Source organism: Phymastichus coffea, unplaced genomic scaffold, assembly GCF_024137745.1.
Source record: "Phymastichus coffea isolate CEN01 unplaced genomic scaffold, Cenicafe_Pcof_1.1 PCOF00001, whole genome shotgun sequence".
In the NCBI taxonomy this organism is placed as follows: Eukaryota; Metazoa; Arthropoda; class Insecta; order Hymenoptera; family Eulophidae; genus Phymastichus; species Phymastichus coffea.
The window spans coordinates 10,625,376-10,651,697 of record NW_026706812.1 but is presented as its reverse complement, the minus strand read 5'-3'; the positions used below and the strand labels follow the sequence as shown (position 1 = coordinate 10,651,697).

Here is a 26,322-nt window from a genome sequence, read left to right as displayed (position 1 = left end):
TGGGTATTCATATCACTATTTGATACCTTGCATACGTATTCATTAGTCATTGCACGTTCGTTATTTATCACTTCGACTTTTGTATACAATAATGAATGCATGAATGGATAGTGAAATTAAATAGTGAATTCAAATTTAATTAAAATAGTGAATTTAAATGAAATTTAAAAAATAAATTTTAATAGCCGGAATATCTGATTTGAATCAATAATTATAATAGTTAATGCTTTATAAGACACACGTACACATATATTTCCGTTGAATCGTAAAAAAAACTTAAATGTATGCAAACCTAAATACTATCTCCGGATGTCGAACGTAAAGTTTTTTTTTTCGACACACACACACGTGTATGGGCACCTGTTGTAGCTTGACCGTTAGTGGAAATCTTTTATTTCATACGAGGGTGGTCCGATAAGTACTTAGGCTCACCGGCCGATGGCGCCGCTCTCGCAAAAGAAATATTCTATCACGTAGTGCAACCTTCTCGATGGTTACTGTCAAGATTTAAGCCGGATCGGAGTTGTAGTTTATTTTTGAGAGCGTGTGAAAGCAAGTGTGTCCGTTGATTTTTGAAAAATGGAAAAAGAGCAGTATCGGTCGGTGATTCGATTCTTGTTGTTGAAAGGGAAATCGAGCAGCGAAATAAAAAAGCGCTTGGATGCTGTGTACGGTGACTCTTCTCCTTCGATGGCGACCGTCAAAAATTGGTTTAACGAGTTTCAACGTGGTCGCACGTCTCTTTTTGAAGAGCCACGTCCAGGTGCTCCGAAAACGGCTACCACGGAGGATAACGTGACAAAAATTCACGATCTCGTATTGGCAGATCGACGATTGAAGGTGCACGAGATAGCTAAGATCGTAAGCATTTCAAAAGACCGCGTGGGTCATGTCCTGCATGAAATTTTGGGCATGAGAAAGCTGTCGGCGCGATGGGTGCTGCGTTTGCTCACTCCGGACAACAAGCGCAACCGTGAGACAACTTCAGAGCAATATCTGACGCTGTTTAAGCGTAATCCGAAGTAATTTCTGCGTCGTTTCGTGACAGTCGACGAAACATGGATCCACTGGTATACACCAGAGACCAAGGAACAGTCGAAACAGTGGACTTTACCCGGCGAAAGTGCTTCGAAGAAGGCGAAGACTGCCCCATCGGCCGGAAATGTGATGGCCACCGTTTTCTGGGGTTCACAAGGTGTGATCTACATCGACTACCTGGAGAGGGGCAAAACGGTCACAGGGCTGTACTATGCCGAATTATTGGGCAGATTCGATGTCGAATTACAGAAAAAACGGCCCCATTTAGCGAAGAAAAAAGTGCTCTTCCACCATGACAACGCACCGGCTCACACCTCCGTCTTCGAACATTGTGGTCAATAGGTTTAAAACCACCTAGAGGGCAGAAATCTTGTTCAGACTTTATAATTTTTGATGAGGATCTTTTTTATACTATATGGAAGAGAGATACGAAGCCCATTCTCCAAACTCAGAAACTCAAAACGCCAAACCCCAAACCCCCAAACCCCAAACCCTCAAACCCAATACTCCAAACCCACAAACCCAAAACTCAAAACCCACAAACCCAAGACTCCAAACCCACAAACCTAAAACCCTAAACCTCCAAACCCACAAACCCCCAAACCCACAAACCCCCAAACCCACAAACCCCCAAACCCACAAACCCAATACTCCAAATCCACAAATCCAATACTCCAAACCCACAAACCCAAAACCCCAAACCCCCAAACTCACAAACCCACTACTCCAAACCCACAAATCCAATACTCCAAGCCCACAAACCCAAAACCCCAAACCCCCTAACCCACAAACCTCAAACCCACAAACCCAAAACCCATAAACTCGATAAAACCCACAAACCCAAAACCCCAAACCCCCAAACTCACAAACCCAATACTCCAAACCCACAAACCCACAAACCTCTCTCTTTCGTAGAATTCATTTAACACATTGCACTTTATTATGTCTTTTTATCCTGACTTCATCATTTTTTTTTTTAATAAAAGATTTCAATATGTAAACTCTCTGTCAATTATAAATTTAAATTTCTTAATCGTGTAATTTCAAATACTTATACAGTAAATTGTAATCCCAATTTATTCTACATCATTGAAAGCTTATAATGGTGAAAGTTTAAAAGTTACTGTTTTATGTTTATGGTGAAAATCTAAAACAACTATGTATGGCTGTCTATTTTCCTTTCTATAGTATGCAACTTATTATGATGTATTGCGAGTAGATCGATTTACAAACCTGAATCAGTTATATTACAAGAAAAAACTAGATAAAATAATATTTTTATTATTAGAACAAGCAAAATTGAATATGTCAAATTCAAGTAACTTAAATTGTAAATGAAATGGAATAACAGTAGTTGTTATCAATAAGAATAAGATGTATAAAAAATTTAACCACATATAACGTTTAAGTTAAAATTTGCTAAATAATTTCCTTTAATATTAGTAATATTCATTAGTAATACTTATAAGTCATATTTGTATTGTATTATCTATAATCATTCACATCGCATTCATTCATCACAATCATTCGAGAGCCCAATTTTTTTAATTTTAGTGTATTTTAAAAAAATAAAGACTTGTGCATACTTGCAGTATTATTAGTATTCTTACATCACACTTACATCACACTTAATATTTTAAAATGGAATCTCTTACTCTACCCCACTTAAACTTATGTGACGAATTGTTCAAAGTCGATAAAAATGAACAAAATGTTGATGCTTAATCAGTTATGTTAATACGATTTATCCTGACTCAGACGAAGAACAGTTATCGCGCATCAAAAAAAAAACTTAGTTTTAGTTTTCTGCGCATCTTCAAAATGAAATTATCTTCTGCATTTCACAAAGAAAATGTATTTAGAAATAAAAATTGCCAGTGGTTATCAGAAAATGTTATTATTGATCTTAAAGAGGATGCCCCAAGTGGTGGCAGACCATTATTAGATAATTATGAAGGTAGTTCTAAATCTACTAAGCGCAGAAAAATACTACTTCTGTCTGAAAGTTATTCAGAAGAAGAAATGAAACAGGCTTTTTATAAAAACTTAATAGATTCTGGAAAGAAACATTTGATACATGTTATTGAATGCCTTTTAAACAATGAAGAATGCAACTTACTTACATTTACCGAAACTGAATCATTAGCTCTTATTGAGGATACAAAGTTATCTCGGTGGCAGTATGATACGATTCGAAAACGATCTAAAGAAAAGAATGCAGATATTTTTATACCTTATAAAAAGCTTGCAGAAGCAAAAGCAGAATGCTATCCTGTACCTTCAAGTATATTAATAACTGAGAAACACGTTTCCATTGATTTGCAAGCTTTATTAGATCATACATGTAAGCGGTTACTACAAATACCGACTGTTATTTCTCTCATATCTAAAAATGTAATTGAAGTATCTCTTATAATGACTTGTAAATGGGGATGTGATGGTGCTTCTGATCAGAGTGAATATAAAGAAAAATTTACTGATGGTACTACATCAGACAGTAGTATTTTTATGATCTCTATGGTACCGCTTACATTAGACGAAAATATACCAAATTTAAGAAAAAAAATTTGGTCTAATCCACAATCTGGCTCGACTAGATATTGCCGAGTTATCAGTTTCGAATATATCAAAGAAACACCAGAGAACACTCATGATAAAGTAGCTCGAATAAAATCTGAAATCAACGCTCTATCACCAACGTCACTAGAGATTGCTGGTATAAAAATTCATGTAAAGCACTCGCTGCATATAACTATGATAGATGGAAAAGTCGTACAGACATTAACAGATACACCTTCATCCGCATCTTGTGTAATATGTAAAGCAACACCATCACAAATAATAATTTAAATGAGTTATCGAAAAGAACTGAGATACTTGATAATTTTAAATATGGCTTATCAAGTTTTCATGCATGGATACGATTTATGGAATGTATTCTTCATATAGCATATAGATTAGATTTCTGCAAGTGGGCTGCAAAATCGATTGAAGAAAAAGAACAAATAAAATTAGATAAAACTAGGATCCAAAAAATGTTCAAAGATAAAACAGGTTTACTTATAGATTACCCAAAACAAGGGACAGGATCTTCCAATGACGGTAATACTGCAAGAAGATTTTTTCGTGATCCTGACTTGTCATCCCAAATAACAGGTGTCGACAAACAATTAATCGTCAGATTTGGAATCATATTACAAACTATTGCATGTGGTATAAAAATTGATACCATGAAATTCAATGTTTATGCAAAAGAAACTTTACAATTATATATAAATTTATATAATTGGTACTATATGCCAGCATCTGTGCATAAGATACTTTATCATGGAGATAAAATCATTGACCATTTTGCACTAATTCCAATAGGTTTATTATCTGAAGAATCTCAGGAATCTCGAAACAAGGACGTGAAGCATTACCGAAAGTTCAATACAAGAAAGTGTAGTAGAATCGCTACTAATACCGATTTAATTCATAAATTACTTATTTCATCTGATCCATACAGCTCTAGTTTGAGATACAAAATGAAAAACACTAAACTTGAAATAGATACGGCTGCAAAAAATATGTTAATATTGGAATAATGGTAAATTATGATTACAAGAAGAATCTTTTTAGTTTATAACGAATTTAATTCATTCGTTATGTCTCTCTCTTCCCACGCATGCATGTACACAATTCATATACTTATACTATATTTGAATTCACATTATATTATACAGCAGCCTGCAGCAGCCGACAACGTCGAAGTTTAAGGTAAGAGAGAGAGCCCGGCATGTCTACTAACGAGCCTATAAGCAGGGAGAGTCGCGTCCGCGTGTATGCGTGTATGCGCGTGGTCGCGCTGCCGAAAAGCGCGATGAAAGAGTGGGGACGCCTCCCGCGGTAATTGACTAGCGGACGTAACGCGGGCGACACGTGTTTGGGCGCGCGCTAAAGAGTTTGCCTTTTTGCGGACCCGGACTTTCGACCTGGCATTGCCTTAGCTTGTTCGCGGGTGCGTGCAGTGGTGCGGCACTTTGACACGACGGTGTGTGCGAGGACATAGTGCTAGGTAGCCCACTGCAACCGGCACCACTGCAACCGGTGTCCGGGAACGCTGCTCAGCGAGCGAGCGTTTACTGTGCGGAGGACCTGGCCATTGTCGCCTCATTGTAAGTACCGATTAGCTCTCTCTCGCTTGCCTGCTCGCTTCTATCTCTATCTTTACCGATTTACTACTCTGTACGCTTTCTCTTTAATAATTTATATAAATTATCTTTATCCTTCGTATTCTCCGCGTTTCTTTGACTTTGCGCCCGACTCCCACTCCCAATCCTTGGCGAATTCTCTGCGCTCGTCACTACTTTTCGCGCTTTTCAGCCACTGCTACCTGCGACGCTCTACGCAGGCCACGAGGCTGCTTGATATTGTGGCTGGTTGAAAGGCTTGGCCACACATGCACCAGCGTACTAGCCCCGTGGCATTAGTAACTTATTAAGCCGAGCTGTCAATTAATCTATCCTCTCGATTATAACGGCGGGTTAGCCAAAACCCCGTTATAATTTTTAATCAAGTACCCCAAACAGTGAGAGGCAAGGGGACTCACTTTAATCAAGCACCCCAAAGGAAACAGTCCTTACTACGTCCACGTCGTTGTTTCTGGGTAGCGCTAAAAGTAAGATTAGCTCATTTAAAGCTTCTGAGCACTTGTGAAAAATGAAATTTTAAAGTACAATTTCAGACTTAAAATTTCTCTCTCTTTTCGAATTCGATGTCAAAATAGAGGTTTTCTATTAAAAAACTCTGACCTTCAAATGACTTGAAAATTATTCTAAAGTCAAATATATTTGCACAGACAGATGACTCTGATTATCCTAAATTTATTTTGCCTAAAACATGTTCTGAACCATGCTTAGGAACGGATATGAAGTGGACATATATATGTTCGACTATATAGCTAAGGGGTTATGGATTTGGGGTTTAGAATTCATGGTTTCAGGGCTTAAGGTTTATGATTTACAAAAATAACGCTTCTTAGATCTCTGACGAATTGAATTACCAATAATCTCGTTCAAGAAATTTTTAATTCCATCAAATATTGTTTCATCTAGGTGGTTTTGAACCAACCCGCCTCTATAGCTCCAATGTGCGTCGCCATGGCCAAATTGGTCGAATTAGGCTACGAACTGCTGCCCCATCCACGGTATTCTCCAGATTTAGCCCCGTGCGACTTCTTTTTGTTTCCAAACTTGAAAAAGTCACTCGCCGGGCAGAAATTTGAGTCGAGTGAGGAGGTAATCGCTGCCACGGAAGACTACTTTTCAGACCTCGAGGAAACGTATTTTTCAGACGGGTTAAAGAAGTTGGAGCATCGCTGGGTCAAGTGTATCGAACTAAAAGGAGACTATGTTGAAAAATAAGACGCCACTTTTCCAAAATTTTCGTTTTTCTTTTGTGTAGTTTTCATACTCTATTGATACTTACGAGAAAAGTGAAAATTTTTACTATTGAAACGCTATTTTTCTCAAAATTCATGACAGTGAAATGATTTTAAACCATACTGTTCATTTTACATTTTTCAGATGAAGTCGATGAATATAATAACCTTTATAAAATAAGACCAGTAGTTGATTATTTAGTAGATCATTTTCAAAACATGTACAGATCTGGTGAATATATTTTATAGATGAATCGCTCATGTCACGGAAAGGCAATTCAATAGAAATAAACGCACTCGCTTTGGAATAGAAATTTCTGAAATTTGTGATTCTAAAATCAGGTGTATTTATAATTTTAAAATGTATGTGGACAAAGATGAAACTAGTGCAACTAAAAAGTTTGTTCTAGGAATTTAAAATGATGTTACACTTGAAATGCTTTTCGATTTAGGTGAACAAAACCGTTCCTTAAACATTGACAACGGGTATAAATCACCCTCTTAGTATCTCAAATTACATGATAGTAATACTAATGTTTCCAGTATTGTAAGAACAAACCGCAAATATTTACCAAAAATAGATAAAAAAATGAAGTCGAGTGATATGAAACTTTGACATACTTCAGTAACGGCCTAGTCGTTCTGATAGGATAAAAAGATAATCACTATCTTGTCAACTATCCATTCGCTAGAAATGATTACTATTGATAAAGTAGATTACCATACCAAAAATTTAAAAAAGTCAAATGTTGTTGTTGACTATAGTGACAATATGGGATACGTCAATTTATTCCATCAGTGTACAAAACCATATAATATTATGTGAAAATCTAAGAATTGGTATGTGAATACATTTAGTTCATTTAGCAGTTTATAATGCTTTTGTTGTTTATAATTTTATACATTCAGATAAAAAATTGAAATATTTGGATTTTCGAATGCAATTAGCGAAGAAATTATTTGAGGAGGATGGTTATAAAAAATCAATAGTAATTCATAAAAATTGAGAATACTAAAATTAGATAGCGCGCTTCGCGTGCTCTAATTTTTCTCACAATTTATTTTTAATTCAAAGAAAAACATTAAAAACTATTATTTTTGTATTCTCTATACTGAAAAAGCTTAGGTGAACACGTATAAAATATAAATTATAAAATAATATAAATTCTTGAGAGCATCCATCATACTGAAATATAAACTACCTATAAAAAAATAAATAAAATACAACTTCCAAACCCTCATGTATATAATTCTTTATAAACATAATTTTTAACTTTCGTATTTTCCCGATGATGTTCACCAAGATAAATTATAATAGAATCCCAAGAACGAACTCGAGACAAGGCTACGTACAATTGTCCATGATTAAAAACGTTTCTCCGTAAATCAATACCAATTTTATCAAATGTTGATATTGAAGATCTTGTGACTTATTAATTGTCATCGCAAAGGCTAGTTTTTTATAAGGCAATTTTGTACTATTGCATAAGCCTTCAGTGATACTAATGTTTCTGATAAGCATGATAATGCTGTTTCTTCTTAAGCGTTCAACACGCGGTGGTAAAGAAGGAGGATTTAAATTATTTCAATATTCTAGTGTAAGTACATCGTTAATATTATCACCATTATTACAGTTTTCAGGACTGTCAATAGCATTATACGAGGTCTGTCCGGAAAGTATCGAGCCTACGTTTATATCTTCGTGCCATAGTGTTCGAGCGACCTCTACCGGACAGAAACGTCAACAGTAAAGCCTCACGAATCTATTGGTTACTTACTGACACCGGCCGGACGTATTGTTCATGCGCAGCGTGTCTTTGTTTACGGTGCCTTTTTCGCGTTCGTCGGATTTTGATATTGTCAAAAATGACTGAAAAACAAGATCAACGAATTTGCATTAAATTTTGCTTTCAACTCGGAAAAACGAGTTCGGAAACTATTGAAATGATGCAAAAGGCCTTCGGGAGCGAGTGTATGAGCAAAACACGAATAAAAGAGTGGTATAAACGGTTCAAGGATGGTCACACTTCTGTCGATAGTGATTCTCGTTCCGGCCGACCTTCGACGACAAAAACCGCAGATAATATTGAGCGGGTGCGACTTGCAATCGAACAAGATCATCGTATGACTGTGCGAGAATTAGAAGAAGACCTTGGGATACCGAAAACTATCATTTCAGAAATTTTAACCGAAAATTTAGGAATGAAACGCGTGTGTGCGAAATTCATCCCAAAATTGCTCACAGCAGAGCAGAAGAACATTCGCTTAGAAATCGCTCTGGACAATCTGGAAATGGTCAATAATGATGATAATGTGCTTAGAAAAGTTATTACAGGTGTTGAATCATGGGTTTATGGTTATGATCCTGAAAGAAAACAACAATCTTCACAGTGGAAGCATTCTGAATCGCCAAGACCAAAAAAAGCACGTCAAAGTCGGAGCAATGTTAAGTCAATGTTGATTGTTTTTTTCGATTGTGAAGGTGTTGTACATTACGAATATGCACCAACAGGTCAGACAATCAATAAAGAATACTACGTTCAAATCTTGAAACGTTTGCGTGATGCAGTAAGAAGAAAACGGTCGCACTTTTGGAAAAGTGGTGACTGGCTTCTCCATCACGATAATGCGCCAGCGCATTCATCCAATCTTGTGCAGCAGTTTTTGAGCAAACACAATATCGCATTGCTTCGACAACTTCCATACAGTCCCGACATAGCCCCTTGTGACTTTTGGCTGTTTCCAAAACTAAAAAAACCCCTCAAAGGACACCGATTCGATAACAAAACAACGGTTGAAAACAATGCGACGAGTATACTTAAGGTTATCCCTAAAAGTGAGTTCCAGGATTCTTTTGAAAAGTGGAAACATCGATGGAACCGTGTTATAATACATTTATTTTTCGCTATTTATATAAGGTTAGCTCGCATGTGTTTCGGTAAGGGTGGTTTATAAGGGTGGGAGTTAGATAGGTTAGGGGTAGGTGGATAAAAAGTATGTGATTTAGCTGGGATAACTCGGTTATGGTGTAAAATTCAATCATTTCAAGAAATAACAAACGACTAAACTAGTTTATCCCAGGGTTATGTGCAGTAACCTGCTGATAGTTTGACGGTAGTGGTTTCTAGGGGGTGAAACACCCCTTAAATATATTTTTTTTTAATCCGGAAACACGTCAATTTAATTTTGATATTTTCTCATTATCAGTGCGATTTTTAAATCACTCGAGCTGATTTACTATATTACATGTCGTAAAACAGTACAAAAAATAGTGTATTATCTATTAAAAAGGGGGTTGCAACCCTTTGGTATAAATGTTATGTCCTTAAAAGCGCCTTTTTATAAAAAATTTTTTAACGTTGAGTTTACTGAAAAATATTCATTTGATGCTGAGAAATATTAAAAAAACTGATTTTAGGGGTTGATTTTCAGGGTGGATTTCACCCCTTAAAAGCCCTTATGGGCCGATAAAAAAAAACGTATCTAATTTTTTTTCAAGTACTACAACATATCCCAAAATCATTCAAATCGGTAAGGTCGGGTTGGGGTGGTTCCCTTGTAAGTAACAAAATTACACCACCACAAAATAAAAATATTATTTTACTAGATAGAAACAGAAAAAGTATATTGTTGAAGTACACCAGCATATATAAAATCTAGCAAATAATATTCAAATTAATAAACAAAAATGGTGGAGTTGATGGCATTAATAGCAAGGTAATGAAATTACTAACGAACTTTATATCAGAAACTATTATCAATATTAAAAATAACAGCATTGAAAAAGAAATATGACCTCATACACTGAAAAAAGCCGAAATTATATCACTACATCTGTACTGATGATACAGCTATTATCTCGACTAGTAAGAGTTGGAATGAAATAGAAACAAATATGAATAAAAACTTAAAAGTAGTTGGAACCTGATTAGCGATAAATAAACTTTTATTAAATATAGATAAAACAGCTTACATGGAATTCGGTATTAACTATAACAGCACACCAAAAAATCTTAAAATTGAAATCTTGGGCAATAAATTTAGTCTAGCAGATAGTACAAAATATCTAGGAGTTACTTTCGACAGCAACATGAATGTTTTCAATAAATTATTAAAAATAATGAATTTTGACATATTAAAAATGCTCTATTACGCATTCTTTCACAGCATTATGTCCTATAGAATTATTGTTTGGGGAGGAGCGTATTCAGGTATGATTAAAGAGATTAAAAATCTACAAAATAGACTACTCAAAATAATATATAAAAACCATTTTGTTAAAGAAAAATATCCACTTAACTTGGAACAGATTTTCTCACTAGAATCCCTAAGCAAAAAAATTAGTATAAAAAACAGTTACATAAGAACCATAATGCCCTTCAACAATCAACCAAACGAGCTCAAGACCTTTAATAGTTTGAATAATAGAATAATTAATCTCAAAAACTGTATAACTCATGATAAGCAAAAAAAATGGACAATAAAATAAATTGTAAAGATATCATATAAAAATAAACTAAATTCTATGGCGATTTGCTCCCTACACTGGAAGTCGGGGAGAATGCCAATAAACACACTAAGTTACTAGTATGTAGATATAAGAACATACTCGTTTATCTGTAGAAACAAAAATTGTAACATGTACTACAAAAGGTGATCTTACACCAAAATTGATCCATTTCAATTACTCAAAAATACTAGATAGAACTAAAGAAGACAGAAACAAAATAATCAAGATAGCAAACTATATTTTAAAACATTTAAATATTGAATCATATAAAAAGAATATTAAAAATATATAATTTATAAAAGCTACGTACCCAGATCAAAAACCGAAACTAACGAACAAAACTCCTATTGAAAAAGTTTTTAATGAAATAGATAAAATAGCAGAAGAAAACAATTGCAAGGCACGTGTGAAGAAACAAATGTCAGCCCCGGGAAAGTCTATACAGGATCGAAACTGTATCAGGATGATCTACAGGTCATCCTAATCAGGAGGCATTACCTATTTCGGAAATAACAAAGCCCTACTGTACTTCGACAGGAATATACAAAGAAAACGAACATTCATTAACTCAACATCTTCAAGAGAACGGTCACTGGCCGTGTGCTGCATTTTTCCCTCTTCGATTGGTGACCTTTGAGAAAAGAGTTTCTTGACCTGTCTGTCTAAAGAAAACAGTTTGTCCCACACTGCTTTTGTTCGTTGGGTTGTTCCTGCGAGTGCTAGGCTGTGGGTGTCATTCTGTGCGACGTAGATTTCCCGAGGTCAGCCCATCATCGAGTGCAGCTCAACACCTATCCACGCCAACGCCAACAGCGACGGTGAGAAGCCCGGCGATCGCCACCTTTACCTTCCAAGAATCATCAAGTATCTCATTAGGTTATCTCTTTATTTAGGTTATTCTCTCTCTCGGAGATGTGCAGCCCGTGCGAATCTATAGGTAGCCTGGCGATAACTTGCCAGCTACCGTAGTTCAACTCCTCGCCGTCCATTATTTGTATCGTGATTAATTGTATGTGCGCAGTAGCTAGGCGTTCACTCGCCGGCTACTTCGCAAGGTCTTTTGTTTTGCGATTTCTTTTGTATTAGAATAAGTCTCGTTTATATTCGATTAGCATATATAATGTTGTAAGTGTTTAATTAATAGATTTAGTTTGTGATTAGTTAAGCGCGCGTTTTTGTTGTAAAGTAATATTAAGGTTTTGTTATTTTGAAATGATTGAGTGTGGTTTATTTCCTCGCCTACTCTCACGATTGCATCTAGAGCGAAAGTGCTTTTCTTGCCTTTCCCTTTCAAATAGGTAGCTACGAATCAAATCTGTTACAAGTTCATTTTCGACCGACGTAGAGAAAAAGTGCCAATTTTGGTTTGCTTCCTTTTTTATGAGAGACTTTTCTCTTCATTAACGATCACGTGGTATTGTCACGACCTATAGTGGTAAGCGCCAATATTTCGAAGAAGCTGTAGAATGCAAAATCCAGGGAGGTTCAAAAATCTTCAGATAGTATGTCTAAGAATTACCTCACGTGAAATTTTGCTGTCATCTGAGAGCTCTCTCGTTGATCCCTTTGCTATCACAGCTACTTCACCAGTATGGCTTAAGATATTTCATGACCAATATACTAGGGTGACTCAGAATAATGTGCAGATAAGTGAACGAATGCAAACCTTAGTGGAGTCTTTGCGTGCGTAAATTATATAATTAATTATTATATAATTTAACTTAATTTGACTTGATTTGACTTAAATTCAAAATCAGAGGATGATTCACTACGCGACAATACTTGCGAGCTCTTTATCCACAGACTGCCTAAAAATTTTTTTGATGGATTTCTAGAAGCAGCGCGCTGTTTCTTGCAACTTTTTGGATTTGGTGATGACCATGATCTTTCTAGCATCACTGATTCACATAGGTGGAACTTTCAGTGGGCTTCTACAGAACAATCGTAGTAGTATATTACAACAGCCCTTGTCTTTTAAGTTGACAGTCCTATGCTACGTAATAAGATCTCACAAAAGGCTGTTCAACTCAGAAATAAGCGTGCTTCCTTTATTTTTAACGGTAGAGGAAGCACATCAATTTATATTAGAGATTTTTGGCCTAAAATAGTTCACGAGTTATTTATTGAGGCAATCAAGGTTAGTAAACTTATCTACTTTCTTATTTACATTATTACAGTTGTACTAATCGGCAGTTAAAAGCCACTCTCTACTTGGAAGCCACGCCCGCCCGGTTACCTGTGTTTTCTTTGTGAGTTTTCTTGGTATATCCGCGCCATCACCGAAGACTCCTTTTTTCTTTCGATTGTAGGTACACTCATGGTATGCAGAACTTACACGGGTATTATTGGAAGATTAATGGAGTATATATATATATATATTTTGAACATACGGTTTGAATAAAAATTTATCCATTTCAATAAATATGTCACAGCAATGGAGTCATAACATATGATTCAAATACTTTACCGTTGACAAAAACATTCGAATATTGATTATGAGAAAAGGTGTTACACTTCTAATCGATGCAAGCATCAAACTGATTACTTAGCTGAAGAAGCTCACCCATTTGTGCCGCCCAACCAATACGCTTATAGCATCATTGGGTAGCCGGCTTACCGACAAGTTGTTTCACTAGTAGTCTAAACCAACAATAACGATGTGCACAACAGAAATCTCTTAAGTTTTAGAAAGCCAGCTGCAAAATTTTACAATAGTGATATTCTTGCTTTGGCCTATGCATGCATCAGAAAGAAAAGTTATCTGCTTAACTTTTTGCTACGAAGATATTTTTCAATAAAATCGAACAAAAAATCCGCAACCGAATAAATATAGCAAATACTTATCAAACTGAGCGCTAATAGATTGGGTAGAAACAAGTTCTGTGCATAATCGAATTCCAAAACAAGACACGAACAACTGTTATCATTTTTACAAGATTTAAATATTGGATTCTTTAAGTCTATGTATTTTCTTACAAGGATTAATAATATATAATAATAATAACATTAATAATAATCAATTTCAATTTACATTTGGTACAATAATTACAAGTATCTGCTCGAAGTTTCTGAATAGCAAAAGGACTGTAAAGATTAAACCTATAACGAGTTGAGCCTCGTTACCAACGAAGAGCCAACGAGGAGGCTGATAAAACCAGGGCAGACCTGATGGCCCTTCAGCGGCAAAAGCTCCAAGAGCTGGAAAAACTCTCCAAGCAGAACTGTCCGCCGTGGAGCAGGAGCGTCAAAACGCCCCGAGGCTGCTTTCGGCAGAGCTACCCCGCCGCGGGCCAGGACCAACCGCGCTGCAGTACCAGGGAGCCACCGTGCCGTGCGGCCGATTCGACGGCCCAAGAGTTGACCTCCGCTATAAGAGGTATTGCTGGGTATGCAACCTGACCCAGGTATCAAGGACGGACAACTGTCCCAACTATACCCTTCACCAGCTGTTCAGGAGCGGGAAGTACCCGAAGTATGAGTATCCGGAGGCTTCCAGCCCGGTACCGACCCCCGGACGACGAGGGAGCTTCACCAAGGACTGAGGAATGACCGCGCGATTCGCCCGCCGGCCCGCTGACCCCATCGTCGCCTCAGTTCCTCCCTCTCTTCACCATCGCTTCGGAGCATTACGAGGCTGGATTGAGTTTTTTTGTATCGGCACTAACGCCCCTTTTCGTTCTTGTGATTCACTCTTGTTTTTTTAAATTTGTAAAGGGAGACAAGGCCCCGAAGCTACTTTTCCTTGAGCGTTGCACTTTCATTTTGTAATTTGTTCTACCTCCTCATTAAAAACGTATTTTTCACATATCAGTTGTATTTATTCCCTGGTCGAGAGAGATAGTGGGTCGAGTTGGTACCAGCCTTGCTACCAGCGTCTGGGGGAGGGGGATATAACGAGTTGAGCCGCGTTACGTCTCTCTCCCCCCCTTAAGCCAATTATAATCTATTAACAACTTATGTATTTTTCTTATGTAATTTTCCTATCTGGCCACAGCTGCTGATGCTGCACGAGGTAAGTGAGAGAGCACCGAGCAGAGAGAGATCCGCGTGTATGCGTGAGTGCGTGGACGCTCGAGTGTCGCACGCGTTTGCCTAATTGTCTGGGACGCGCCGCTGCCGAATAGCCAGCAAGAGAGAGGGAAACCTCTTCCGCGTGCAAGCGACAATTAGCTGCCCGCCTTCGCGACGAACGCAAGCCGGGCTGTCACCGTGAGACGAATAGGTGCCCCGCGCTACGTAGCCAGTGTTTTTCGCCGACAAAGAACGAGAGTACAGAGTGCGTGCAAGTGGGTGAGAAGCCAAGGCACCGAGAGTTTACTGCGGACTGCGTGTGCGAGCATGCGTACGTGCGGACAACCGTCGACCAGGCCGAGAGAACTGCCTCGTGGCCGAACACCTGCGCGTGTCAGAAGCGAATCCGAGGCTGCTGCGAAACCGACGTTTATTGACTATCGAATTTTATTGACTTATGTACCTATCATCGCATACAAGACGACTCATACTTGGGGACAAGACAACATACATACAATAAAGTAGCGGCGCTCGCCCTGCTAGAGAGCCAACCCGGTGGGTTATTAAAAAGATGGTTTTTAACTGCATCCCCTCTACATATGTGTATCTACGTATTTGTAGCTACGAGGCATTTTTAAAAGAAAATTGAAGAAATACAGAATCAACAGTCTCGACTGGTTTTCCGTAAGGTGCATTTTTAATTTTTGCTCAGTAACTGATTTTGCTTTTCATCTGCTTGCTCAAGTTTCTGAAATGTTTAGTTCACGTAAAACCTAACATTAACAAAATTCTAACATTTGAGCAGAAATTTGTTGTAATCAGACAAGTTGAGAAAGGCGTAAAGAAAAATAAGAAATCGTTTTTAAGTTCCCCGGAACACTCTGTCTACTTTCATCAAGAATAAGAAGAAGATTATTGCTTAATGTTTTCTGTCAAATAAAAGTAGAAAAAAATGTAGAGGACCAGAGAATGAAGCGGAAGTTTCTAAAAAAGTGATTCAAGTTAATTTCGTAAAATCGTTCGTAATTGCGTAGGATTTCATTAATCAGAATAACAAATAGTCCTTCAAATTAACGCTCAAGAGTACAATTCGTGGGTGGATGGTCACCGTCACTATCTCTAGCTTTCCTATAACTTCACACGCTCACTATACCTGCACTGCATAACCCGACAATTGTAATGAACAGAAAAAAAATGTTCAATTAAGCGACGCAGATATCTGAGTTAATATCTCGATCCTAGCCTGCAGGCTCGTAATCAATATATGGCCATGCGGCGGTGTCATCCTTCGGTTCGTCTTATCTTTCTGCAACAAAGTTTCTTATCAGTATAAACAGAGCAGGGAGAAGAGGAGAATGAGAGAATGCCTATGAAGCAAAGACAATCGCTATTTCGGCGTTGTTCTCACACACATTAAAGGCATTGGTAGTCGTTCTCTCGCATGCCAAATCTAATCAAGTCGAGCGTAAAAAAATTCGAGGCTATTTATTATACTGCGCGCATGATAAAAATTTGTCTTGAGGATGGAAAGGAGGTAGCGCGGGAATTTCATTATGTATCGGAGGCCTCATTTTCTCTCTCACTCTTGATTATTATTAGGTACAGGCTTGCACATAGCGGTTAATGTTAATTACGATCAAGACCTGCTCGAGAGAGCGAGGACTTTGATTGAGTTTGAGAACTCGTGGCATTTACATAATTGCGTGCTAAATAACGCCCTTGCCGTCCGTATTAAATTATTACAATTTCTCGTTTCACTTGCCGCTTGCGTAATAGTGAATCTTTCGTGCGCACGATATACTTCTGTGTTATGCGTTTCTGATTTCTCACTTTCGGTTGTACGTACCGCCGCTGTAGTAAATTGTAACTCGTCTAAATATTCTTGCGTACATTGAGGAAATTTTCTCTTTCTGAATTACTCATTGATTTATGCGATATTTTTTGTATTTGCATTTTAAATTAGACGCCTCGTGCGTCAGATTCTCTTTTTTCAATCCTATTTCTCGCAATAATGTTGTATATTTATTCGTGCGTGCGGCACTAGTCGCATATTATAAATTTCAACGCCGACTTTTACTCGTTTCTAAAAATCTATGTGTCTACTCAAAATAAAACATTGGCCTTTAAGGAAGAAGATTGCAGCATCGATAAGTTGAGCAAAATTCGCTTTATTATTCATGTAGGAGCTAATTCAGACGGTAGTGAAAAACTTCCTCTACTCGTCATTAGAAAGTCTACCAATCAGCATTGTTTTAAGAATGTCCACATGTAGCTTTGTGATTATAAAGCGAACGTAAAAGCGCGGACGACTCGTAATATTTTTTCAATGTGGCTGCTGAATATACGAGTAGATCGAAAATTCGGACGGAAAAAAAGAAAAGTGCTACTTTTTCTCGTCAACTTCAGTACCCACGGTTAAGTTCTGAAACTACAAAACGTCAAAGTTGTTTTCTTTCTACCTAATATGACGTCGATCGTTCAGCCTTTGGACCAAAAAACCATCAATTTGTTAAAATTTTGCTATCAATCAACTTTAGTCCGCGACGTTTTGGATAAACACGTCAATTTCAACATCAGCAGAGTGAAGATCAACATTGTACAAGCTAGAAGGTATGCACTGATGTTTAGCGACAAGTCTATTTAGTTGATTCTATTCTCTTTAAGAATAGAATATATTCTATCAAGAATGGTTTTATAAGAGCAGGTTTCGTCTGTATCAGCGCAAAAGCTGAAATCGTAGAAGGTAGTGTTTCAATCAATATGCATATAGAAGATTATTTGAACGTAAATTAACATGTGGGCATTTGTGAGAAACTCTCAGATAAAGAAATCCTGGATAAGGTGGAAGAAAAAACGAGATCGAAAGTGTTGGATAACGAGAAAGACAAGGAACAATCTGCACCTCCAGCAGCCCCAACACTCAGCGAAGCTTTAAAATTTCTACAAATATTCCGAAAATTTGCTGAATCAATGCTTAACGTAAATGACGGAGTTTTTGCAGCGATGAGCATGCTTATAAGGTTTGTTTTAGAGGAAAAAGTCATCAATATGAACTAATCAAGCATTTCCAATTTTTTTAGAAAAAAATGAAGAAATTGAATATGTATGTCCTTTTTTTCAATTTTCTCCACAAAACAATCGGTTCTTTTCAGGTCCAACAATTATTTAAATGTATAGCAAAATATTCGTAAAAAATAAATGAATAATCCTACTTCTTTATCCTTTACACTTATCTATACTTATTCACTTTAGCCTTCGCACTTTATCACTTCAATGACAATATTTATATAAATTAATAATTATCATCTAAATTTTTATTATTAATAGTATGCATATATTCTATATATTTGTATGTAATTATTATGAGGAAGATAATTAACTATTGTTAAATATGCGCCAATAATATGTAATTTTGAGCATGTACGTGTACAACCTCACTAATTTTAAACTCCTCAATAATTTAAACTTTAGACTCGATTCTTTGCTGTTCGAATTATCGAGATTCAAGTGTACTACGTCAAGGCTAATGCCCAAGTCCAGACCGCTAGCGTCACCCAACAAAGAAAGCCGAGAATTTAGTCGACTATTTTGGACATTCTTGTCAGATAAAACTTAATATCAACGTGAGTATCATGACTGCATCGCTACCCTGGCTGCTCCTAATTTATGTTAATGCATTTTTTAATTGCTCTTTTAAAGGCTAATTAATTATTTATTGTTTAAGAACAGGTTACATTTTTCCTGCAGTTTCAGTAATATTGAAGTTTGGACCGTGATCAGTTCCTCGAAAGACGATACCCTGATAATTAAAGCCATTTCAGTCTCAAATGTATGGAGACATTCGAGGGCCCGTTCGTAATAGAGTAGCCACCCAGAATGAACCTCAACTCAACTGCCTGCTTCTCAAGTCTATAAAAAAAGAAATCATTGGAAGAGCAAGTCCAAGGTGCTCATCGGAATCAATATGTTAATTACAGTCGATATGTTAGGGTCCCCGAGAAACCTCGAAATCCACATTACTTCTTTAGTCCAGTTGTAATGGACCATATATCATAAAAACTTCATTGAAAATTTTTTATATAGAAAAAGTTATAGTGAAATCAACCAGTTTCGATTATTTGATAGCCAAGTTTGTTAAAGCTAGAAGTGGAAAAAATATTTTGAATGGGTTGAAAGTTTTCTTTTAGAGGCCTAGAGATTAAATAAGTTTGTTTTATATCATCAATATGAATTGATTTATGAAACATTTCTATCCTCAATAGCAATCTATACCTTTGCTTCTTAAAGATTTAACCATATTGTTAGATCCATCAGAAAATCCACTGACTGAATCGAGAACACACTTGTTTGTTAGTACGAGGGTGGGTCAATAAGTCCTTAGAAAATCCAAAACATAGTGCTCAAAGCATCTTGGCGTGCATCCGCCGTAATCCGGACAGCTTTCTGCATCAATTCATAACTGAAGATGAAACGTTGATACACCACTACACTTCTAAGACGAAGAAAGAGTCAAAACAATGGCTTGTGAAAGGTCAACCAGCTACTAAGAAGGCGAAGACAGTGAAATCGGCCGGCAAGGTTATGGCGACTGTTTTTTGAGATGCACACGGAATTATCTTCGTCGAGTATTTAGAAAAAGGACAATAAATCACCGGAAAGTATTATGCGTCGTTGTTGAACCGGTTAAGCGAGAAAATAAAGAAAGAACATCCTCATTTGAACAAAAAAAATTCTGTTTCATCAAAACAATGCACGAGTGCACACTTGCTTAGTTTCAATGGCTAAAATTAAGGAATTGAAGTTCGAATTAGTAGACCATCTACTGTATTCACCGAATTTGTCCCCCTAGTGACTGTTTTTTATTCCCAAACCTAAAAAAGTGGCTTACTGGACAACGATTCTGAAAGAAAATTATGTTGAAAAATAAAAAAAAATCTATCAAAACAAAATTGTTTTTCTATCTTTTTCTAAGGACTTATTGACCCACCCTCGTATTAAAAAGTAGTAGTGATATAAATTATATAAAACATACCTCGTTAATGAGCAAGAACTTTCGTTACTATAACTGTGATCTTGTACTCTCCTTGGACTTTGTGATAATGAACGGGAAATTTTTCTCTCTGTTTTACGATAGGAATAACTCTTAACAGTAGTGTTTATAATTGGCGTTGTACATGAAGATAAATCGGATTCTGATGATATTGCAGAGGTATATTGGTCAACCGATATTTTTGGTACTTTTTGAATTTTTGTATTTTTAATTTTTTGTGATAAAGTGAAATTAGTCTGTTTATTATAACTATACGATGAAGATGTTTCACTATTAGGAATTGATTTAGATAATGTTGAAATTTGACATTGTACATTATTAGCTTCACATCGCTGTTTTGAACTATCTTTATTGACTAAGCCAAATTTGAAAATATTAGTGACAAAAGAATTTTGAAGTGAGGAAGATGGCTTGAATGAATGGTTAGATTCATCAATTAGATCATTTTCACTGTCTATACAGTGTTTCAATCTTCTTTCTATTTTTCTTTGAGTATTCGATTGGCCCAGTAAAGTTACATCGTCATACAAAGAATACTCAAGGGAATAAATATCTTGTTCTTTTACAGCATTAAGAAGATTTATCAGTGAGCTTCTTGTGTTTAATTTTTTATTTTGCAATGCTGAGACTTCCTTATGTATTGTAATGTCATAGCATGACTTTGGCATATACGATTTGGTAAATTTACTAGTTTGATTAGTTTCTTTTCTGAAAATATTAAGAAAATTGTTTTGATCTGAATTTTTATGTGCTTCAATTTTTGTGTCAACACCAAAGTTTTGTATAAGGCTTTCGTGTCTATCATCTGTTTTATTTGTTAATAGAAGACAATCTTCTTCAATGTATGGTTGTAATTTAATAGTAGGATTTAATAATATTGATATATGATTTTTAATAACATATTTAAGCTTCCGTTTTCTTTTTGTATCGGTTTTCAAAATTTTCTTAATTTCAGATAATATATCCATGTAACTATTATTATAACGTCCTTGCATTAAATACAAATATTGATAATGTTACGACTGTATCACTTTTTCTGAAAATTTAAGAGTTTATTAGTTATTTACTTCATATTCTATATTTAATTATTGCTATAAAAATGTTTGTAAAGTGAACACCTTGTTCTAAAAATATTTGACATTAGAAATATTTATCCTCGAAATATGAAGAAATATTTAAATTTTTCAGAAGATGAAAATGAAGATGATACACAATAGGACAATCTTAATCTCACTTTGCGTGAATAATAATCATTTAAATCGGTTACTTTTTTTACATTCTTATTATTTTCATTCTTTAGTTAATGACATGCTGACTTCACTTTGATTACTCTGATCCATATAAATAAATATAGTCTTCATATAAATTGTCATTCATGACCATTTATGACTGTTTATCAGTACAAATAAATTTAATCAAAATCTAGCTGAAACAATAAATTAAAGTATTATAAGAAGAAAATTTTTATAATGTTCTTTCATGGCTAGTATTAATAAAAATATGGTTCATTATATAATTAATAAATCATGTGGTCATTTTGTGACTTTCCGTTATATTCATATAATTTTATTTTTGAATTTATGAAATAAAATATTTAATTAGATTGATAAATTATTTTCAAAGAGTCAGTGATAACACTTACGATTAATGATTTATATAAACGCCCAGTAATCAGAATTCAATCAGATCAAAGATTTAATTACTCTTTGAGAAAGTGTTATGTTATATTACTGATGGGTACGAAAAATCCGCTTCACTCATCAGTACCTGACAAATTTGTGTAACATTTATATTCATAATATTTATATTTCACGTGATTCGAAATATTAATGCCTTGAATTTGCCAGCATTAGAGCATAGATTAGAGCACACCGTCGAACCAGAAATAAACGAGATGTTCTAAATAATTTAGTTACGGTATGAATAGTTTGTCTTTGTCAGTCTACAAATATATCTGTAAGTCATCGGCATAAGACACACACACATACATCTTAGGTATGTAGTATTTGTATTATTTATAAATTATATCTATCTATATCTCTATCGCAATGCTGGGTATTATAAGGACTATGACCATAATTGGTGTACATCTTACATCTCGGAAAAGCCACCGTCGTTACTCTTTTCTGTTCCGTGACCGGTTGCATAATTACCGTCATCAACATTTCTGACTCAAACACCGACGCTCTTTTGTTTTTCCAATAAATCACGTCGAAGAAAATGTTGTTAAAACATTTCAATGCGATCCGATAGCAACCGCATCGAAAGAGAGAGAGAGAAAAAGAGAACGAAGAGAATGAGAGAGAGAAAGAGAGGGAGGGAGATAACTCAAAAAAAGGAACCCACCCGTGAAAAATTATAGATGCCCAATAAAGTGTACTGACTGCTTATTTTGAAACTTAGGAAGTCTATTTTCGAAAGCCATGTGTGCCGCTGAAAATCCAATACGGCCGCTTCAATACGGAAACCCAAATTAAGAAAAAATATTTTTATGAAAAACGTTCTAAAAAATAAATTCCTAATCGATCAGACCGCATTTTAACTCAAATTGTAGCTAGTAAATGTCTCTTAAAAATTGTTCTATTTGGATGAAACAATCGAACATGGCGGATCCAATATGGCGGACGGTTTTTTCTCGAATCAACGGATTTGCACTAAATTTGGTATGCAGGGGTTTTCGAGATCACTAGAATCAAATATGAAGTCAGATTTGCAAAATTGAAAATGGTGTGTACAATATGGCGGAATATTTATTGAAATGAACGGATTTCGACTATATTTGGTGTAAAGGCTTTCAAGGATTACGGAATAAAAATTCTAATTTAGTACAAAGATGTACAATCGAATTCAGAATTATGTCGATTTATTTAAGCGATCACAAAAAATTACAACCCCTGCATACAGAATTTGTTGCGAATCCATTAAATCTGATAAAACTATCCGCTATATTGGATTTATCATTTTGAATTTGGCAAATCTTACTTTATATTCGTCTTCAGTATCCCCAAAAATCCTAATATAATACGAATTGATTGATTTTCAAAAATTCGGCTACCACACAGGATATATACAGGATGTCCAATTTTTTAAATAACGGACCTGAATATCACGAAAAGTTGACGTCGTACGAAAAAATTGTTCATATAACAGTTATTTAGGACAGTGGGGGATATCAACGATACACTTACTTTAGTAAATTTAAAAGTATGAGATTGCACATTAACCCTCCACTCAAACCTGATCTCTAATACAGTTTTCAGATTTTTACAACACAGGTCGGTTAGGTAGTTGTAGGTATTCGCAATAAATAACTTTGTCCGTAGAATGGATTGGCGTAATTAGTTGTATAAAAAATGAATTTTTTGGTAATTTGTTTAAATAATTTTGTTATATTTGTTTATATTTGCAATTATTTATAAACAATTGCAAATGACAAAATAACAAACATAGGTACTTTTTTCTTCGTTTTGTCCCGATTCTAACAGTTAGTTTAATACTATCTCATCCAGTTTTGGCCTGGGCTTAATGGATTAATATAGAATATAATAAAAATACAATATTTTTATAGTGAGAGTATAATAAAAGAATATTTATAATATTTTTTTCTCTGTGATTATCCGGACTTATAATCCACGGTTATTAATAAGCCGTCACATTAAAATAATTGTATCTAATGCAACGATTACCGAAAATCGTAGACTCGCGCGAGGTTAGCGAGCGGCTAAGCGAGAGGAGCCGCGTTCGGTCCGTGAGAGAGAGAGAGCGCGTAAGGGGCAATGACCGGGAGGGGAGGCTCCGACCGGCAGTATGACTGTGCCACTCAGTCCGTTCGTGCCGATCTAACCTCCAACCTCCCGAGATTTGTGTTTTGCCATTGACATTGTGACTGGAGTGCGTGGGTGGGTGTGCAGCAGCAGCAACAGCAATAGCAGTAGCAGCAACTGCGGTAGCAGCAACAGCAGCAGCATCAACAGCAGCAACATCAGTGACGACAACAGCAACAGCAATAACAGCATTCGAGGCGGTGCAGCGAGCAGCGTAGCGGCGTTCCAACGATTCGTCGATCGGATACGGTTGGCCACCGTATCCTCATCGTTCCCGCGGTAGGTGCACCTTCCCCTTTTTAATTGTTGTTACAATTTGCGTGCGAATCCGCGCAGCGAGCGCGAAGAATTTATTGTTGCGTGCGAGCAGGTAGTTCGCGGGAATCGTGGTTTTTTCTCTCTCTCAATCTGCGTGTGTTGTCAATCACGCGTGCGTGCGTTAGACTCTCGGCAGATTCCCCGTGTCATTGATTTAATTGAATAAATCAATCATTATTTCTATTTAAACGAGTTTCCGTTATTGTGTTTTTCCTTTGTCCGGAGGTCGCGTTAGTGTTTACGTTCGATTCGAATTCGCCGGTTACGTAGCACGAACCGCGCGAATACAGGTAGACGCGAATCGACGACTTGGGTTCCAGCGGCGGCCGCACGAGCGCTACTAGCAAGGGGCGACAGCGCCGCCAAGCGGTGAGTTGGGGGAACCCAACTCAGAACAGTGAAGAGACTCTGCGCAGGCGCACTCCGAGGCAAGGTAGGTTAATGCGCATCGAGCGCATAGATAACTAGGCGTCGTCTGGTCACTTTTAGGTGTATCTAAGGATTTATTGATTAGACGGCAGCCTGTTACATGGCGCCCAACTAAATTAGGACTCACACACGAGGGAAATTGCACGAAAAGAGAGAGCAACGCGCGCGAGAGAGAGACGTTTGCGCGCGTGCGTAATAAGGTGCGAGCGGGTAAAGTAACGCGTGGTTCGTTCGGTACGTGCTCTGCGGTAGGGGAAAGACGCCTCTCCGACCCAATAACAACTGCTTTTGTGAGCCGAGAGCACACTAACCCCAGGGGTCGAAGAGACGTCCGTAGTCGCTCTAACGCGAATATAAAAGGTCACTAATTGTATTTGGGTTAACTGTTCGCTTTTTAAGTGTTTTATTACACATTAAAGTAATTAAGTGGGGGTTAGTCACCGAGCGACAGTACCAGCAGAGTGCGCAAATGGGGTGTGTGTAGGGTTAGATTAACTAACCCGGTGGAGCTAACAAACAGTTAGCCTCCACCTATAGGCAGGTAGTTGCGAAGCGGAAGTTCGTACTTCCTTAGAGTACGCGATACCTGCACACACCCACAAGCCACGCGTATTGTTGCCTTGTAAATAAAGGCGTAATTGGGTAGTTGGCGATAAAAATCGTAACACCCCGCTCGCGCCTTGGGCGATAGGAGGCGGTGGTGGTCGACTAGGAAAATCAACCTCAACCGCCACCTACGCCCCAGCATAAGCGTCATGGAGGATACCGCCGACGCGATAACCCGGTGGGCTTCGGAACTGCCTTCGACACAGCTGGACAGGTACCTGACGCAACTGGAGTTGCGAACAGATGGTCCTAAGCTGATGCAGGCAGTTCGATTAGCATATTGGTTGCTAGGCGAGTATATCGACCTAGACTTCCAAGGAGCGGCGTTGGATAGGGAGGCCACACAACGCAGGCGACGGAGTCGAGAGAGGTGGCTGGAGTCCAGGCGACAAGAGTTAGAAGCAGCTGATGCGGAGGATCTTGTCGCCCACCCACTCATGCTGTTATACAGGGATGAGGTGGTGGAGGCCAACCTGACGCGGTCTCTCGCAGTCTATGACAACTTTGAAGAGGAGAGTCAGAGCGAGACGGGGGAGCGAGAGCCCGCAGAGGAAGGGGGGACCGGCGAGGTCAAGGGGCCCACGGAGGGGGTCAGTAGTGAGCACAAGGGCTCCACCGGATCGCCGGATAGGCGAAGAGCCCGTCGCTTCGAGAACGCGGAGCTACAACCTCCAGAGGAAGAGGAAGAGCGGTGCGTGACCGAGCGACTAAAAGAAGAGATCGAGTGCAACCGGGCCGGGATAAACCGCATATTGGAGATGCTGGAAAAACACGACCAGGTATGCGCGCGGTGGAGCGACCAGGTGACCGCTCTGCAGGTGGAGTTCCAGCAGTTTAGAAACAGGGACCCCACCAATCGACGAACGGTCATACCAGAGCGGCCCCGGAGGACCGTGGACTTCCAATCCACGTATACGTGCCACTACGACCCAAGGGTACCAGGTAGTACCCCGGAACCCCAGCGACCGACCCCTGGCGAACCTCGAGAGGCTCCCCAAAGGCAGGCGCCTTCAAGGACGGAACAGCCACCGAGAAGAGGACCAAGAGACGCCGACATGGATGAAGGGCAGGCGATCCCGGAAGGATCCGCCTGGTACGACGCCACTGCGGCGTC

General features: G+C 37.6%; 1 protein-coding gene across 6 annotated transcripts in view; it reads right to left on the bottom strand.

Moving 5' to 3' along the window:
* LOC131675570 (fasciculation and elongation protein zeta-2) overlaps positions 1 to 26,322 on the bottom strand; it is a 771,588-nt gene that overhangs the window by 652,075 nt on the left and 93,191 nt on the right. Inside the window, exons 1-2 of one of the 6 annotated variants that reach the window (XM_058954734.1) lie at positions 21,308 to 21,339; positions 20,014 to 20,739 (exon numbers count right to left, since the gene is read on the bottom strand). The exons of 2 other annotated variants lie outside the window; for them this stretch is intronic. In XM_058954734.1, coding sequence (XP_058810717.1) covers positions 20,014 to 20,739; positions 21,308 to 21,324 — 743 coding nt within the window. In that variant the 5' untranslated portion in view covers positions 21,325 to 21,339. 3 more of the 6 variants (XM_058954620.1, XM_058954898.1, XM_058954665.1) reach the window with 3 other exon arrangements.